Genomic DNA, 15,041 nt, shown 5'->3' on the forward strand with positions numbered 1-15,041 from the left:
CAGTTCTGTATCATTCAGTGGTGTGACGCTTTATTTAATGTGAGAACATGCAATAAATAATACACCACCATATCATTTCTAGAGATCACAGTTCTAATGTTTCTTGTTGCTGCAGCTTGCTTTCTAAAACCTGTCTGGACGATGTCAAGTCACACACAAGTTTAATTCCCTTTTCCCCACCCCCTCAGACTTTAACAAGTATTGCTATGATTTTGTTTTCATTAAAAGCCTCAATGGTATTTATATGTAGCATTCTCCTTCAGCACAGGAGGACCCAAAGGTGAAATCAAGCAGCAAATGACTGCTGACCACAAAATGAGTAATCATTTATGTTCCAAGCTAAAATAAATACAAACAGAAAGCTCACTGTTCTAATGTCTTCATTTAGCAACCTACTTTTTTTCTTCTTTTTTTTTTTTTTTCTTTTAAACACAGGTTTTGTAAAAACATTTCAAGCTTGTGAATGCTCATTTTATTTTTATTTTCTTTGGAAAGCCTGAAGTGAAACTTCTATCCTTTTAACTTGATGTCTTCACTACTTGCCTTTCCCAGTGGCACAGGGGTGATGGTTATACTCCTCCCATTACATATTCTGGTTTAACCACAGCTTTTCAAAACAGCCCCACCACTAAAATGAGCTACAGCTCTAGATTTACACTCACCATCACCATCACTTACAGTTACTGATGAACAATTTCACTTCTAAGCACACGCATTTCCAAATGGCTGAATTGCTCCACAGTTTTCTGTGTTTTTCTTATTATAACTAGCTCCTTCATTTCAGTGGCATCACAGTTGAGCTCAAGTCTGAAATGCAGTGCTCCACCTAGGGCAAGTGCTTATTTTTACTCAAGTAATTACAGAAAAAAAAGTTGACACTGACATTTACCAAAATATTTCAGCGCACAAACACCACCCGCTGAGCTGAACATGAGAATTCATGCCTGCTAGTCTTGTTTTTCCCCGCAGAATATGACTGATTTGACTCATGCCTGACTTTAACAAAATTTCCAGATCTCTGCTAGAATTATGGTTGGTAGGAAAAACTTCTAAACATGCAGCTGAATTTCTGTTCTATGCCCACATTATTACTTGTCTTTGATGACAGGATATAGCAACACATTCTAGACCATTTCATAGTATTTCATAAGCTGCAAACTTCGCACATTGAAGGAAAATTCTCTACTAATACAGCTGGAAGTCTGCAAGGAACTGCTTTAATTTCTTTCATAGACACCTAGGAAAATCCCAGCTTTGTCCCCCAGTCTAATCTGGATGCTTTTTTCTCAACAGCATTAGCAAAGCAGGAGCATTGGTCCTTTAATATTGAAGCTAGAGTAGGAACATTTCTCTGCCTTCCAGCAATCCCACTTATGATTTGGTTACTGGTCATGACCCCCGTTGTTTATTGTATAAGTGAATCATAAGAATCACTGGAATTCTTATAAATCCCAAGTAAATAAAGGGGAAAAGAAAAGCCCACCTGTAATCAGACACCATGTAACTGCATGTTAATGGACTGTTCAGTGCCCTACTGGGATATGTTAAGAGAAATGCTACAGCATTATACTCAATTTCAAGAGGCCGGTAGACATTTTTAAATGAATAAATTCTATTTATATAATTACAGTAATGACTACAGTTCATACCTTAGGCACAGCAAGTAAAAAAAACACACTGGAATTTATGTAAATATTACTAACACATACACTATGAAAAAGCAATTCATGTTAATTAAAAAACACCTTAATTTTAAAAGTTTACCAGAAACAGTTACACTGAGTGTTGTGATCTTTGAAAGCAGAACAGAAGTTGTTTACGAGGATCCAACAGTAATTGATATCCAGCTGTTTGGAGCTGGGTTGCAGACTGAACACGTACTGAAAGCTGGGCTGAAATCCTCTCTCGGTTGACGGCAGCAGCAGTCATGCTGCTGTTTCCTACAAGCCTGGAATTTCACCCCAGTCTTTACATTCTTCGTTGGTTATAGTGGAGCAGCCAGAAGAAGAAAGATGATTAGAGAGCAGCCAAGAAGACTCACAGTTCAAGAATCCAATCTTCAAGCAGCTGTAAGGTCTAGGGGAAGGAGAAGGGGGTTTACAGCACAGTTAAAATGAGTCTCTCTCAAAACAGGGAAAGTGGCCACTTCCGTACCAGAGCTGATGACAGGATACTGGACATTACTCATAGAAAGAAGTAAATTTTAGGTTCAGTCCTTGGTGAAGACATCATTCTATTTGCCTTTGACTAGAGAGAAAAACAAGCATAGCACACGAGCATGTAAGTGCATGTATCGCATGCAAGGCATTCCAGGAGCTGAACAATTTCTCTGCATACATTAAGACACCACTAAGAAAAAAAATAGCAAAGGTGTTTAGCACTCAAACAATTGGCTAGATGAACCTGATTTCAAATCCAACTTTACACATTCTTGATAAAGAGAAAGGCATCAACATTGAAGACGAAACATTTTTAGCACCAACTGCTGGCTTGCAAGTGAATACTTATTCACAAGAGACGAGTATAGGAAGACATGTCATCTTTCACCGAGAGGCATCTTGGTTTAAGGCAATATCCAAAATGACAGTACGGCCACCACAGAAACTGCTCCAACAATCCCTGATGCTTTATGTCACCCACATGGGTCCCATTGCTGTGGAAAGGCAGGAACTAAACTGGCATCTGTCCTCCTCCTCCCTGCCATGTGACCTAGAATGCTGGAAATTTCCAGTGTTCGTATGTAACTAGTTGTCATAAAGCAAGCTAGTTTCTTCCTGTATCCCCTAAAACCCTCTGTAGCCGTTTATATTAGCCATACTATCAGTAGGAAGGAAAAAGCTGATGAATTGCCGTCTTTCCTCACCACTAACCCAATTAAAAAGTTGTTCAATACGGTAGCAAGTGCTTACACAATTAATACGAATGAGAGATTAGTGAACATTTCCCAGAAGGGAAATGACTGCAGCCAATCTGGCCAGTGTGCTCGTGTAGCACCCAGCCCCCAGACTAGGGTTGGCTCTTCTTCTTTGCTATCAGAGAGAGTCAGTTTACTCACCTGTATCTCTACTAAAGAGTATTTTAGAATGAAAGACGGTAACTTCTGAATATACACTGTGCACATCAAAGGAAGAGGTTAAGTAGTTTGTTCTCAACATTCATCGCTTTGTGGAACTCCATCATCTGTTTTTATTAATAGTTACGGCACCCAGGTCTGCAGCAAAGAAATATTACCGGAATCACTTAGGGCGAAAGGCAAGGAGCAGAACTGCATCGCAACCCTACTTTTTCATGATTTAAAGGTGTGTTAAAATGTACCGAGATTTTCAGGAAATCTATTATTTGGCTTACACAGTAAGCTATGCCTTGTGCACGGTGTTCTAGACAAAGTTGTATGTAAAAATAGCACACAAGGTTAAGAAACTTTACGCGACGCCGAAGAGTAATCCGTGCTTTCATAAATACAGTAGTATACATCCTATATACAGAGGCTGGCCGCAAGCCTCTGGCAAGGCTGTTAGCCAGCCATCCACAGAAAGAATGGAATAAAGATAGTGGGGAGCGTGGTGGAGGGTGCCAAACCTAGGCAGACTATCGATGCTAATCCCACAAGCACTGAAGCAAGAACGCTCCTCTGGTCCCGAATAATCATCTTCACAGTCTCACAGAACTGGAGGGGGAAAAAAAGAAAAGAAGAAAAAGGAAAGGGTCAGGGTTACGGAGGAAAGCTGTACCCGGGCAGCCGGAGGTGCCCACTCTCGCCATTAGCGGCCAGCGGCTGCTACCCCCGCTCTCGCGCGGGCTCTCTGGGCCACCGCACGGGGAGAAAACCGGGTCCGGCACCGGGTCACGCCCCGAGCTTTAGCCCCAGTACCGCCTGCGGCTCCGGCGGCAACGAGCAGCTTTCCGAGCGTTTTAAGCGCGTATTAATTGCCGTACGACCGCGGCTTCGCCTTCCTGGCCACTCGAAGCCAGCAGAGGCCAGGCTACCCGCCTTTCACAGCGGCTCCGCACCGGCGGCGGAGGACGGCCGCCGGCGGGGGGCCGCGGGCGGTACCGGGCAGCGGCTCCCGGGGCCCCGCGGCGACGGCGGCTGACCTAGTTTCGGGGACCGGAGCGCCCAGCGGGGCCGGGGCCGCCGCCGCGGGCAGCGCCGTCCCCGGCGCCGGCCGCCGCCGCCGCCTCCGCCGGCGAGCTGCGCGGCTTCCCGGCGGAGCGGCGCCCCGCGGGGCGCCACGGCGCTGACGGCCGGGCCGTACCTTGTCGGTCTGGAAGCTGACCGGGGCTCCGTATCGGCAGTAGGTGACGAAGTGCTCGCAGTTGTTCCAGAGCAGGCTGTAGGCCGTGGCGCCCACCAGCTTCTCGGCCCGGCGGGCCGCCTCCTCGCTGCCCAGCACCTGGTCCTCGAAGAGCCGGTCCATGTGGTTGACCAGGATGCTGCCGCCGTAGGCGAAGTCCTCCACCGTGTCCACGCGGATGCTGGCCGTTTTGGTGATGACACCCAGGATAAGCCGCTTGTTGGTCACCACTTGCTGGATCTGCCGGCGGTCGCCGGTGAAGGCGGGCAGGATGTCGGGCATCAGGTGGGCGACGCGGTTCTCGCCCAGGTAGATGCCGAAGTGGATGAAGAGGGTGCGGGGCACCTCCAGCAGGTCGCCCCGCTTGAAGCAGCTGGTGTCGTAGTAGCCGGGGGCGGCCGCCGGCGGCGGCGGTTCCCCGCCGGAGCCCGCGGGCAGGGGCCGGACGTGGACGAGGAGCAGCAGCTTCTCCAGCAGCAGCGAGGCCGCCTGCGGCACCGGGTTCTTCATGGTTGGCGGGGGAGGGGGGGGAGAGAGGGGGGGGGAAGCCCTCGCTGCCGCCGAGCAGCGCCCGCCGCCCGGCACCGCTTTTTCTAGGCTACCGGGTGGGGCGGGGCGGGCACCCGGGCCAGCCCACCGGGCGAGGGGCGTGCGGGGAGCGCCCGCCCCGAGGAGCCGCCGGCTTTTATCGGGGAGCGCGGCGGGCGCCGTCCCCCGGCCCGGCTCTCGGGGCGGCGCGGTGTCCGCCGCCCGGGCCCTGGGGCCGGGTACCAGCCGCAGCTCTGCCCCCCGCCCCCCGCCAGCCCCCAGATAGAAAGGCAAGGAAAAGGGCGTTCAAAGCCCTTCGTCCGCCCCGCACCCCGGGAGCACAGCCAAGGGGCTTCCTGGCGCCGCAGCCGCTTCCTTCACCTTCCCCCGCCGATGGGACCGAAGGTGATCTGGGCGCCCGCCCCGGGGCAACGGGGGGGGGGGGGGTGCGGGGGGAGGCTAGAGGCGGCCGACTCGGGGGTGGAGGGGAGGGGGCTGCCGCGGTGCTCGCTCGGCGGCGGGAGAGCGGAGCGGAGCGGTGGCTCCCGAGCGCGCCTTTCGTCCTCGGAAGAAAACGGGTCTCCGAGGGAGAGAGGGAAGTCCCGGTTCTGAACTAACTCCCTCGAAAAGTCCGCCCGCTCAGAAAGAGTGGGGAAAAGGCGGAGCGGCATTCCCGTGCGTTTTGTTTCTCCCTAATCCGTTACGTAAATGGCTAAAATCCCGGCAACAGAGCCCACAAAAGAGCAGCCCTGTCAGGTCAACAAAGCCGCCCCGTCTGAGGCTAATAAGTTTCAGTAGCCGAGCAAATTCCCGCCCCCTCGGGGACCGCGGGATGATGGATGGGGCAGGCATTCATCTTACCTGGGAGATGACAGGGCCCGCAGAGGGGCAGGGGAGGGGGCCGCCTGCCACCGCCCCCCGCCCCGCCGCGGCTGCAGCTCTTCGCCGCGTCCCCGCCGCCGCCTCGGCCCGAGCCGCTGCCCTTGCCCGGTGTTGGTGCCGCAGGCAGTCCTGGCTCCCTCACCCCGGCGGCAGCGGGAAGCTTTCGCCTCTGTGGCGAACCGGGAGCGGGCGGCGGGGGGGGGGGGGGAAGGCGACGCTGGAGAAGAAGTGGTTCGTTGGAGCATCTTCCCCCAAACCCAGGCCCTAAAGCTGCCCGCCTGCCCGAGCTGGCCTCCTGCAGGTTGCGGACGCTCAGGCAAACACCGCAACGAACACGATGCCAACTACAAAAACGGGAAGCAAGAAGAGGAGTGCTCGTGCGGCAACAGCTCGGTGCCTCTCCATCGTGAAAGGGCAAGTTCTTTCTCCCTCCTCAGTCACTTTAAACCCGAGAGCCTGTGGATCAAGAATGAGATCCCTGCACCACCCTCGAGCTGTAGAACCCCTCTGGTCACACCAGCAAAAGAGAGAAAGGGTTCACCATCCCTTTTCTTTCCATCCGGGAACAGCTCCGGTATGAATAGAAAGGCAAAGGGGATGTGAAGGACCCAGCAAGCAAGAGCATCCTACCGCCATGGATACTGAACCAGGGTTCAGGCAGGATCTTGTGCAGAGGAAAAAAGAGGCTTATCAATGATCCAAAGCAAGTTTTCCACTCCTCAGTGAAAAAAAAAGTATTTCAGGGGAGTGGGGTACCTCACTGCTTGCCAACAAAAAACAATGGCTGGCATTGCCCTCCTGTCCCCTCCTGCTCGGAGCAGAGAGCAGCTTCCTGGGGAGCTGAGATGATCCTCATCTTGCTTTGTCTGCAAAGAGAGAGGCCCACCATCACCTCTTTTTTGGTCCCCAATTAAAGACTGAGCCCCAGCACTTCTTACCCGAGTGAGCAGGCATTTGGGATTTTCTCTGGAGAGTCTCAGCCAAATTTTTACACAACAGAGGCTTAGCCCTCTCATGCCCCTACTTCAAATAGCGTCACTTACAAAAGAGAAAGTACCTTATAGATGTGGCTTATGATGGTGGTAGGAACACTCTGGATTAGCCATCAGCCACACATAATTATGTAGTCAAACCAGCATGTTTTCAAATCCAGATGTTTAAATATATTTGGAAGGTTTGAAGCTTTTGCTACTAGTAAATAAAACAGGGAGAAGAGGGGGACCTTTTCTCATTTTTAACAAGTGCATTATTTTTAAGGGACAGGGGAAATAGAAAAGGTTAAAACCCCTCATCATGATAAAGGGTCTCACCCACCTGGTGATGGTCACAGCAGCCAACTGATCCAGAGCTGGAGCAATGTGCCCCAGCCAGGTTATCAAAGTCCTGGCACAGAAAGTTTCCCGTCTCCCTCCTGCGAGGATAAGCACTGGTCCTGCCCAGTGCTGCCATCTCAAACCACCCCCCTCTCCCTTCCCCAGAGCTGACAAGGGAGCATCTGGATGGTCTTTGTGGAAATATGTGTTTAGAGATGCTTCAGTCCTACGGTTCAGATTTCTCTCCCTTGCCCAAAGGTAGGTACAGGAATGCAGCCGAACTGCCTGGCAGAAAAAGAATTTCCCAACGGGATCTTTTACTTGCAGGCATCCTTTGTTTGCTTTCTTAATGCCAGTTAGCTTTAATCCCCAAATCACCAGGGTGCATTTCAAGTAAATCCGGAAAGGAAACCAGGATGAAACCGAAGAAGAGGAATCACCACGAGGAGGAGACTCAAAGCCTTACTGCATGGGAGGGTTTCAAAGAAATAAGGCGAGAGGTGTGACATTTCTGCAGTGTAATTTCCTCATACCTGAGGCACTAACGAGCCCCCCCTGCCCCCAAACTACTCGCTCACTCTCAGGCCCGGGAACCCCCAAGAGAACAAACACAACAAGGCATTACACGGCAGACAGGCCTGTGAAACGGCTTCACTCTTCCAGCCAACACATAAGCCCAGCTGCAGCAGGTGAAATCCACCCAGGTAAGGCTTTGCCACTACCTTGCAACTGTTGCGTTACCGTGTGCAAAGCGCTTAATACAACATATCAAAGTCATTTCTGAATGAAACCATTCAGATTCTTGAAAGGCAACCTGCAGACCAACATTTTCTGCTTTCAAACCCTCAGGGCTGCACTCCTATTACCTTCAAACTGCCACGATGTAAAACAAAATCTGAAAGGTATACTTACAATTGTTTTTCCTCTCCTCTGAAAGGGAAATATAACCTGTATTTTAGTGGAAAAAATGGCTTCATTGGAGATGGCGAAACCAAAATTATACTTTGTGCCTCAAACACTCTGGCACATCCTTTATCTTGGGTCACTTTTTTATAACTTTTGTACCTTGAATACACAAATAGCAGTGGGAAAATCACTTTGAAATATTAAACAACAAACTGACAAAGTGTTTGGACTGTTAGCTGCTATAGAATAATTCAACTGTAAACCCCACAATTTATTTTCGAGAGTGAGGAGAGATGCAGTAACAAAGTTGAAAGAAGTAAGAGAATGCAGCCTTTGTTTTGTAATGCAGATGAGCCACAGCACAAAAACTTCCCAGGTGAGAGGTGTGACCAGTTTCCATTACACTGAAACTCGTGTATCAGATGGAACCTCGTTTTATATGCCAGGCATTACTATTTCCATCCTGCCCTCCCAGCTAACACAGTAGAGAAAAAAAGCAGGAAGGAAAGGCCATTGGAAGAATAAGTTTTGCCTATATGAGGAACAGCCCTGGTTTAACAAGCACGCAAAATGCATTTTTTTAACTGACTGAAGTTAAACCAATGCTGACTGCATACATGCTCACCTTTGACTACAGTTTACGTTTTACCAAATGTTTCTCGATTACTCAATCTCTACCGTAGATGACAAAACAAATGCAGCTTTAACAAGCTTTCAAGGTCAGCTGGGATTGCTGGAACAAGTACAGGTTCATGAATTCAAAACACGTTAAGGAGGTCAAGGAGAATAAAATCTTTGGATAGGGATTTTTGGAGGCTATAGTTTGCAAGAAAGTATCTGAAAAGCAATGCCACTTGGTTTAAGCTGATGCACTGAAAGAAATAATGGACAGAAAACATGTTTGTGAAGGATGGGTTCATAGTATCCAAAAGGGCAATTCCACGGATTAAAAAATAACGCCTTTGTATTCCCATATCCAATCCATTTGAACACTGTACCATTCTTTTCAGCAAATTACAGCTTCCATTGTAGAGCTGTAAATGACCAGCTCTCTAGAAAATAGTATCATTTACTTTTTCAGGTTTTGTATTTAAAAAAGACTGGGGACAGAACAGACAAAATCTGAAGGAAGAAAGGAACCAGCAAAGAAAATGCACGAAATTGCAGGCAAGTGAAGCAACCCCAAAACAAAGAACCTTTGAAGTATCACTCTCTTCCAGTAGAAGAAACAACATAAATGACAAATTTATACTTTATAAATGTTCACTTTTATTCAAAGATTATTGCATACACATTTACAGAGTCACTGAAGCAGCATATTGAGTGAACTGCAAATATTTACTGTAGCCTTTTTATCCTTGTAGGTTTGCTACTGAGGTTTATCACTTTTTTATTATCACTCTCGATACCTTTGTCTGTTCCACTAAACTAACAGGCTTCCAAATTATTAGTTAAGTGTTTTCTAATGAACAATGACTGTAAGCGTAATAAAACCAGCATGCCATTTTCCCTTTGAAGTTATTAAGTTGGATATTTTTCTGGAATAAAGTAATGACTCATTTTTTACAACTAGACTGAACCATGCTGTATACACAGGTAGTACTTATGACTCGCTAAGAGAGTAGTATATTTAGATGGACGAAGTGTTCACTTATGATACCTTCAATTCAAGTGACCAGAACTACAGAAAGGTGGGGACAACTCATTGTATAGTCCTCATTAGCAAGAAAGAGGCTAGGAAATTAATAATAGTGGTAGCACAGACTGAGATTTAGGAATGACTAAGAGATAGTTTCGGTGACAGTTAAAAATGCTTATTTTAATGATTTTATGTGATATTAGTAATGTCTCATTTTGTCAGCACTAAACAATTAATACAGTCTCCACAAAATAAAGGAAAGGATTCATTTCTGAATATAAAATGCCTGAACACATGAAGTAATATTTCTACGGCTTCTGCAGAGGAAACACAGTTATTGGGCCAGAATTTCCACCTTGATATTATCCCAGGAAGTATGATATGGATTTTTAAGTCTCTGCTTAATCAGGTGAAGAAGTTTAGGAGTATCCTAATTTAAACACGCTAGTCATATTGTGCAGGGAGATTGTAGGTGATAACTGAAAGTCAGAAGAGAGATGGAGCACACTGCATTCAACATGGTATTCCTTCACAGCTGGAGACAGACGTTTCTGTGTAAAGTTTACGGACCTTTCTGTGGGAAGGGCAATGCAAATAGCAGTCAAATGAACTTAATCCAGGTGGGACTCTGCTGCACAAAACAAGGACTTAAGAGCCCTGAAACAAAATGAGGTATCCCTCCACCACCCAGCCCCCCTTCCTCCCTGCCAGGATTGCACCCGTCACAAGAGAGACCGAGCAGACAGACTAGCTCACAGCACTCTCCTCATCTTCAAATCTACTCCCACGCCAAGATCTGCAATTTACTACTTGTCAGTGCTTTCAACTGATGGATTAATTAGTAAGAGATGTTGGAAACTGTGATAATAAAGTCTGTCATTAATTGGACAAAGTGCTAGAAGTTTGGTCGATCACTGCCAAAGGTCAGCATTTACTACCAGTCGCTCTGTAGCAGTAACAATTATTACTTTATTGCCCAACAGGGAAAGCTGTTCCCCAGTGCTGACTTCATAGCAATACACAGCAGGTTACCCAGCCGCACTCCATGCACAGGACACACACAGATGACAGGAGCTCAACTACATCGGTCCATTTAATTTTCAAACAAAGATTGAGAGAAGGAAGAGACATGGATGGAACAGGACGCAATTTCCATCTTAGAACAAAGATTATCTTGTCTCATAATTAAATGTTATGTTGCAATTTGATTAATTCTATTTTACAGGAAATAAATTAATTCTTCATCCAATGTATTATCTAGACAGGAAATGTTATCAGTCACAGACAAAGCTATTAGTCTGGTATTACTCAAAATATTTGCTAATCTGTGCCATATAGCTAAGCCTCTGAGAGATAACTGTCACTAATTTCTACTCTTTGACTTTAAAAAAAAAACACCCAAACCTCACTCAAGAAGCCAGTTCTTGTTTATAACATGTTTTTATACCACTCAGTGTTAAAAGCATATGTATTAAACACCTGTTACTCTATCAGTGATTTTAAATCAGGAACATTTTTGATCTGGAAATCCAACAGCATCTGTCCAAGTGCTTTGCCCTGTAAGAAAAAAAAACCCAACCAACATTTAATTTTGCTATCTAAATATAACACCTTTGTAAGTTAAGTTTTTAAGGATGGTTTAATAGGGTATTTTTCCTATAATCAGTGTAAGAACTCAGCATGCTGTGTAAGTTTTCTGAGTATTTATCTCTACATATACTTATATATAAATTTGGGATGAATTTTCTCAAGCCTTGGACTGTAGGTTATTCAGTGATATCTACCTTTTCCATTTATTTGATTTTCTCACTTGTGAATAAATATAATTAAGGAAAACTATACAGTTGAGTTTTCAAGCATCTAAACCTGAACAGATGGAATAGCTTCTTCAATTTATTTGGTACTTAGTGCTAAAAATCAATTTAATTTGGGTTCAGTTCTGCTATGCGGTTCATACATAGCATCTTATTTTGTGAACAGCCTTCTTGACTATGCTGAGATTATTTGTACACATAAGCATTTCTCAGCCTATGGTGGCAGAACTGTGCTTTGCTGTAACCACAGGATTACCACATTAAGGGATCTCATCTTCAGGTTTAGAAGCTTCAAATATTTGCAAAAAATGTTAGTTTCAGCTTTACAAGTTGTCAACACACAAGATCTCCTATCCATCTATTTTTCTCCTTCAGATTTATATTAATTATCTGTAGTTTAACTGTAGGAGTCATAGGCTAAGCTAGAAGAGTTGTCATACAGTTAATGGCTCCTGTATGTACTAGGAAACAATCAGAATCGTCTAGTAAATCTGCATTCTCCAAAACGCAACAGCCTTTGAGAAGTTAATTTTGCTGGTGCATTTAAAAACACAGGTAGCACATCATAAAGAGCATAACTGATTTGACAACTCTCTTAACAGTTTCTTGAACACATCTTTTTCACTAAATATTCTAAATCAACTTTCTACTTCCCTGTGTTGTTTTCAAACCTTAAAACAGTTAAGTAGATAATGTATATTAACAGGAAATGAAAAGGAACTAAAGAGTCAAAACCAAAAGCTTACAGTTCCAGCCTAAAAGTTGGTTATAAAAGAGACTGTGTAATACATAGTTATAAAAGATAACTACATTAAAATCAATGCTTTGATACATGCCTGTGGGTCACTTCTTAGGGATGCTATGCCACCACCACCAAGGGAGTTCTTCAGAACAAAATTTAATCCATGGATTCCTGGCAATTCGTATCTGTAAAATAAAATCTAATATTGTTTCTCAGGAGATTTTGTAAGAAACACTTGTACAGAACATCAAGCAAAAGACAGAGTGGAAAAATTTCACGCTTCTGATGGCATCCCACTACTGAGTCAAGCCTGAAAGTTAACTGAAGATTAACCCACGGCCTTCCCTGCCTTCTTGTTCCTTCCCCTTACTCCATATCAACAGTCCATAATAGTTTTAAAGCAGGATCATAAAGTAATTATTCTCCTCTTACTCAACTTCAGAACTCATTAATTTCCAAGGAGGCTGTTTTCTGCATTAGTTTTTTTTAATAAGAGTTAAAGCTCACATAAAAAGCTCTGTAGGCAAGAGGTTCAAGGTCCAGTATGAACCCAGAGAACACAGTGGGTAGAGAGAAGTATTTTTAATATTTCCTAGTTCTGATACTGAAAAATACAATCACTTAATTCCTGGAACACACTTTTGCTAACAAAGGCCACCAGCTAATTGGGAAGGCATCCTCTTTTATTACTGAGAAGTAACTGTGAGTCACTAGATCAAACTCTTATGACCAACTACAGATAATTTTACAACAAATGAAAAGTAGAGCTACATTTCAACGCCTTCTTGGAGCCATGTACTTTGTTCAGATAAAATTTTATTTTAGTGCGACAGACCTATTTTTCTGTTCCACTGCCACTGTAAGCATTTTTCCATCTTTGCTTTTGACTGGTGCAGTTCCAATTTGGAAACTTTTGTAGAAGTTTGGCAAATGGCTCTGTGGTTTCCTAACAAAGTTATTTCAAATTCCATAAATAGGTCTACAGCATATTTCCATTTGCCTCTCCTTGCACAGTTTTTCAGTGTTTTGTCATCTTCCTTGTATTCTTCTTGCTTGTTTTTGCTTTCCTCCAATATTTTGTCTAAGAACTCGATAGCTTTCCTTTTTGCCATAGGAAAGGATTTAATCAGAACATCAGCAAGACATGAGGAATAACAGAGAAAGACAATAACCAGTTCTTCCTCTGTCTCCAGATGTTTGACTGCTGCAATTGAAATCACACTTCCTCCAACACCACCTCTTTTTCTTCAGTCGTCACCTATCTGATCTTCATTTGTTTTGGGACAGATTCTTCAAATTTGTCCTCTTGAAATAGGTGGAATTTCTTGCAGTGCTCTTGTACTGCTGATTTTGTCACTCTGAGGTTTATCTTTTTCAGCTCCTTTTTAGAATTGTGAAAATTATGGCTGTTGCTGACGTTCACATCTCTGTATTCCCTTGTGTCTTGGGCATATGACCCAAACCTTTCATGGAAGGAGATGATCTGTTGAGTGGCCTGGCAAACACTTTAGTTTTAGTTATGCTCTTGCAAACAGTAGTCATGATGTGTCTGTGCCTGTCTCCCAGGCAATGAGTTTTCACTCTTCCTTCTACTCTTTCATTACCACACTCTAGTTTAGTATTAACATTATTAGTTGTTATTAAGATGAAAACTAGTGTTAGCATTCTGTGGACCTTCCTTGAAAACTACTTGCCGGGCAACGTTATCATGCTTAAAGGCAAATCCATTGGGAAAGCATGAAAGTTCAATTAATCCAATAGTGGTCCACTAGACAACAGGGATATGAAGAATAAAGCAATTTCCACAATAAGTCACCTGCATAATTTACTAAATTTAATAGCATAATCAACTACATAGGGGGATCAGAGGACCCCACAAAATTTTCAACTAAAAAACTCAATACAAATTACCAATAACCATATACCATGAGAGCTAGAGGACTACCAAAACACTACACTGTAAATTTAACTCTGAAAAACTGGCAATAACTTCCAGGCAGCAAGCAATTTCAAAATTGGCAGATCTATCCACAGGAACTAGACTAATGGAATATGTATTCCAGAAGCTAATACCTCAGCTCTCAAAAGAATTTTCATGACTTCTTAATCATTTAACAAATCAGGAGAGAAATTGAAGCGTGTACAAAAGCAGAAGCAAGTGACAAAAAGAGTGGAAGAATTTAATTTCACTTTCTGCAGTAATTCTGGCAGAGGGAGTATGTAATACAAGCAACAGATCTTAATTCGGAATGTTACAGAATGGCACATTCACTTCAAGTACTTTGAGGAAATATTCACAGTGAAATACCCTAGCTAAAACTAGTATTACAAATAATATACAAAGGTCAGCATTTTCAATATTTTAAGGTCTGTTTGAAGCATCTGAGCATCCGAAATATTTCCACACAAAAAGCACACTCCCACAATAAAAGAAAAACCACTATAACCATCATAATAGTCTTGAGCAGCAACAATACATTAAGCAAAATGTTGGCATGCATTTACCCAGCATAATTAAACAATTTAAGTTTAATTAACTGAGATCTAAAGGAAGAAAATATTATCTAATTGTACAATTCAATCAAAAGTTTTAAGAGCTGCTTTCAAAAAGCACAGAAAACAAATAAACCCTTCAAAGAATACCAAGTCTGTGACAGAACCCAGTAAAACAAGGAAAATTCACTGTTCTAGCTGAACTCCTATGCTTATGCACAATGGGGTGCCTGCTTAACTACTTCCTTTAAAGTGCTGTCCATACCTATTCAAAGTAGTCAGGTTTCCCTGTGGATTTCCTGTTAAAATGCATGAAAATAATAATGGTATAAAAATTATTTAATGCATGTAAATCAAAGAAAAGATAGGATTCCTCCCATCACAGGAAAGCAGGAACTGAGTCCATAGGCTTAGAGGTGTTTGCATGAG

General features: G+C 44.2%; 2 protein-coding genes across 3 annotated transcripts in view; both read right to left on the minus strand.

The window, feature by feature from the left end:
- Positions 1 to 462: 462 nt before the first annotated feature.
- Positions 463 to 4,979, minus strand: LRAT (lecithin retinol acyltransferase). Its single transcript, XM_049814768.1, has 2 exons — positions 4,257 to 4,979; positions 463 to 3,667 (listed from the first exon to the last, which is right to left on the minus strand). The coding sequence occupies exons 1-2, from the start codon at positions 4,803 to 4,805 to the stop codon at positions 3,515 to 3,517; spliced, it is 702 nt and encodes a 233-aa protein (XP_049670725.1). The 5' UTR covers positions 4,806 to 4,979; the 3' UTR covers positions 463 to 3,514.
- A 5,055-nt stretch (positions 4,980 to 10,034) lies between these two features.
- Positions 10,035 to 15,041, minus strand: part of LOC126044693 (uncharacterized) — a 65,729-nt gene continuing 60,722 nt past the window's right edge. The window contains exons 19-21 of one of the 2 annotated variants that reach the window (XM_049814764.1): positions 12,214 to 12,304; positions 11,043 to 11,120; positions 10,035 to 10,137 (exon numbers count right to left, since the gene is read on the minus strand). In XM_049814764.1, the coding sequence (XP_049670721.1) occupies positions 11,046 to 11,120; positions 12,214 to 12,304 (166 nt within the window). In that variant the 3' untranslated portion in view covers positions 10,035 to 10,137; positions 11,043 to 11,045. Of the gene's footprint in view, positions 11,121 to 12,213; positions 12,305 to 15,041 lie in introns of both variants that reach the window. The other variant, XM_049814763.1, reaches the window with a different exon arrangement.

The sequence above is a fragment of the Accipiter gentilis genome, chromosome 12 (assembly GCF_929443795.1).
Source record: "Accipiter gentilis chromosome 12, bAccGen1.1, whole genome shotgun sequence".
Classification (NCBI taxonomy): domain Eukaryota; kingdom Metazoa; phylum Chordata; class Aves; order Accipitriformes; family Accipitridae; genus Astur; species Astur gentilis.

What these genes read in the sequence shown, in the direction of transcription:
- LRAT (XM_049814768.1), bottom strand. Translation starts at nt 4,805, where the DNA reads ATGAAGAACCCGGTGCCGCAGGCGGCCTCGCTGCTGCTGGAGAAGCTG. An exon ending in TCAGCTTCCAGACCGACAAG is followed by an intron (nt 3,668 to 4,256) that starts GTACGGCCCGGC and finishes TTCCCCCTCCAG; the next exon opens with TTCTGTGAGACTGTGAAGAT.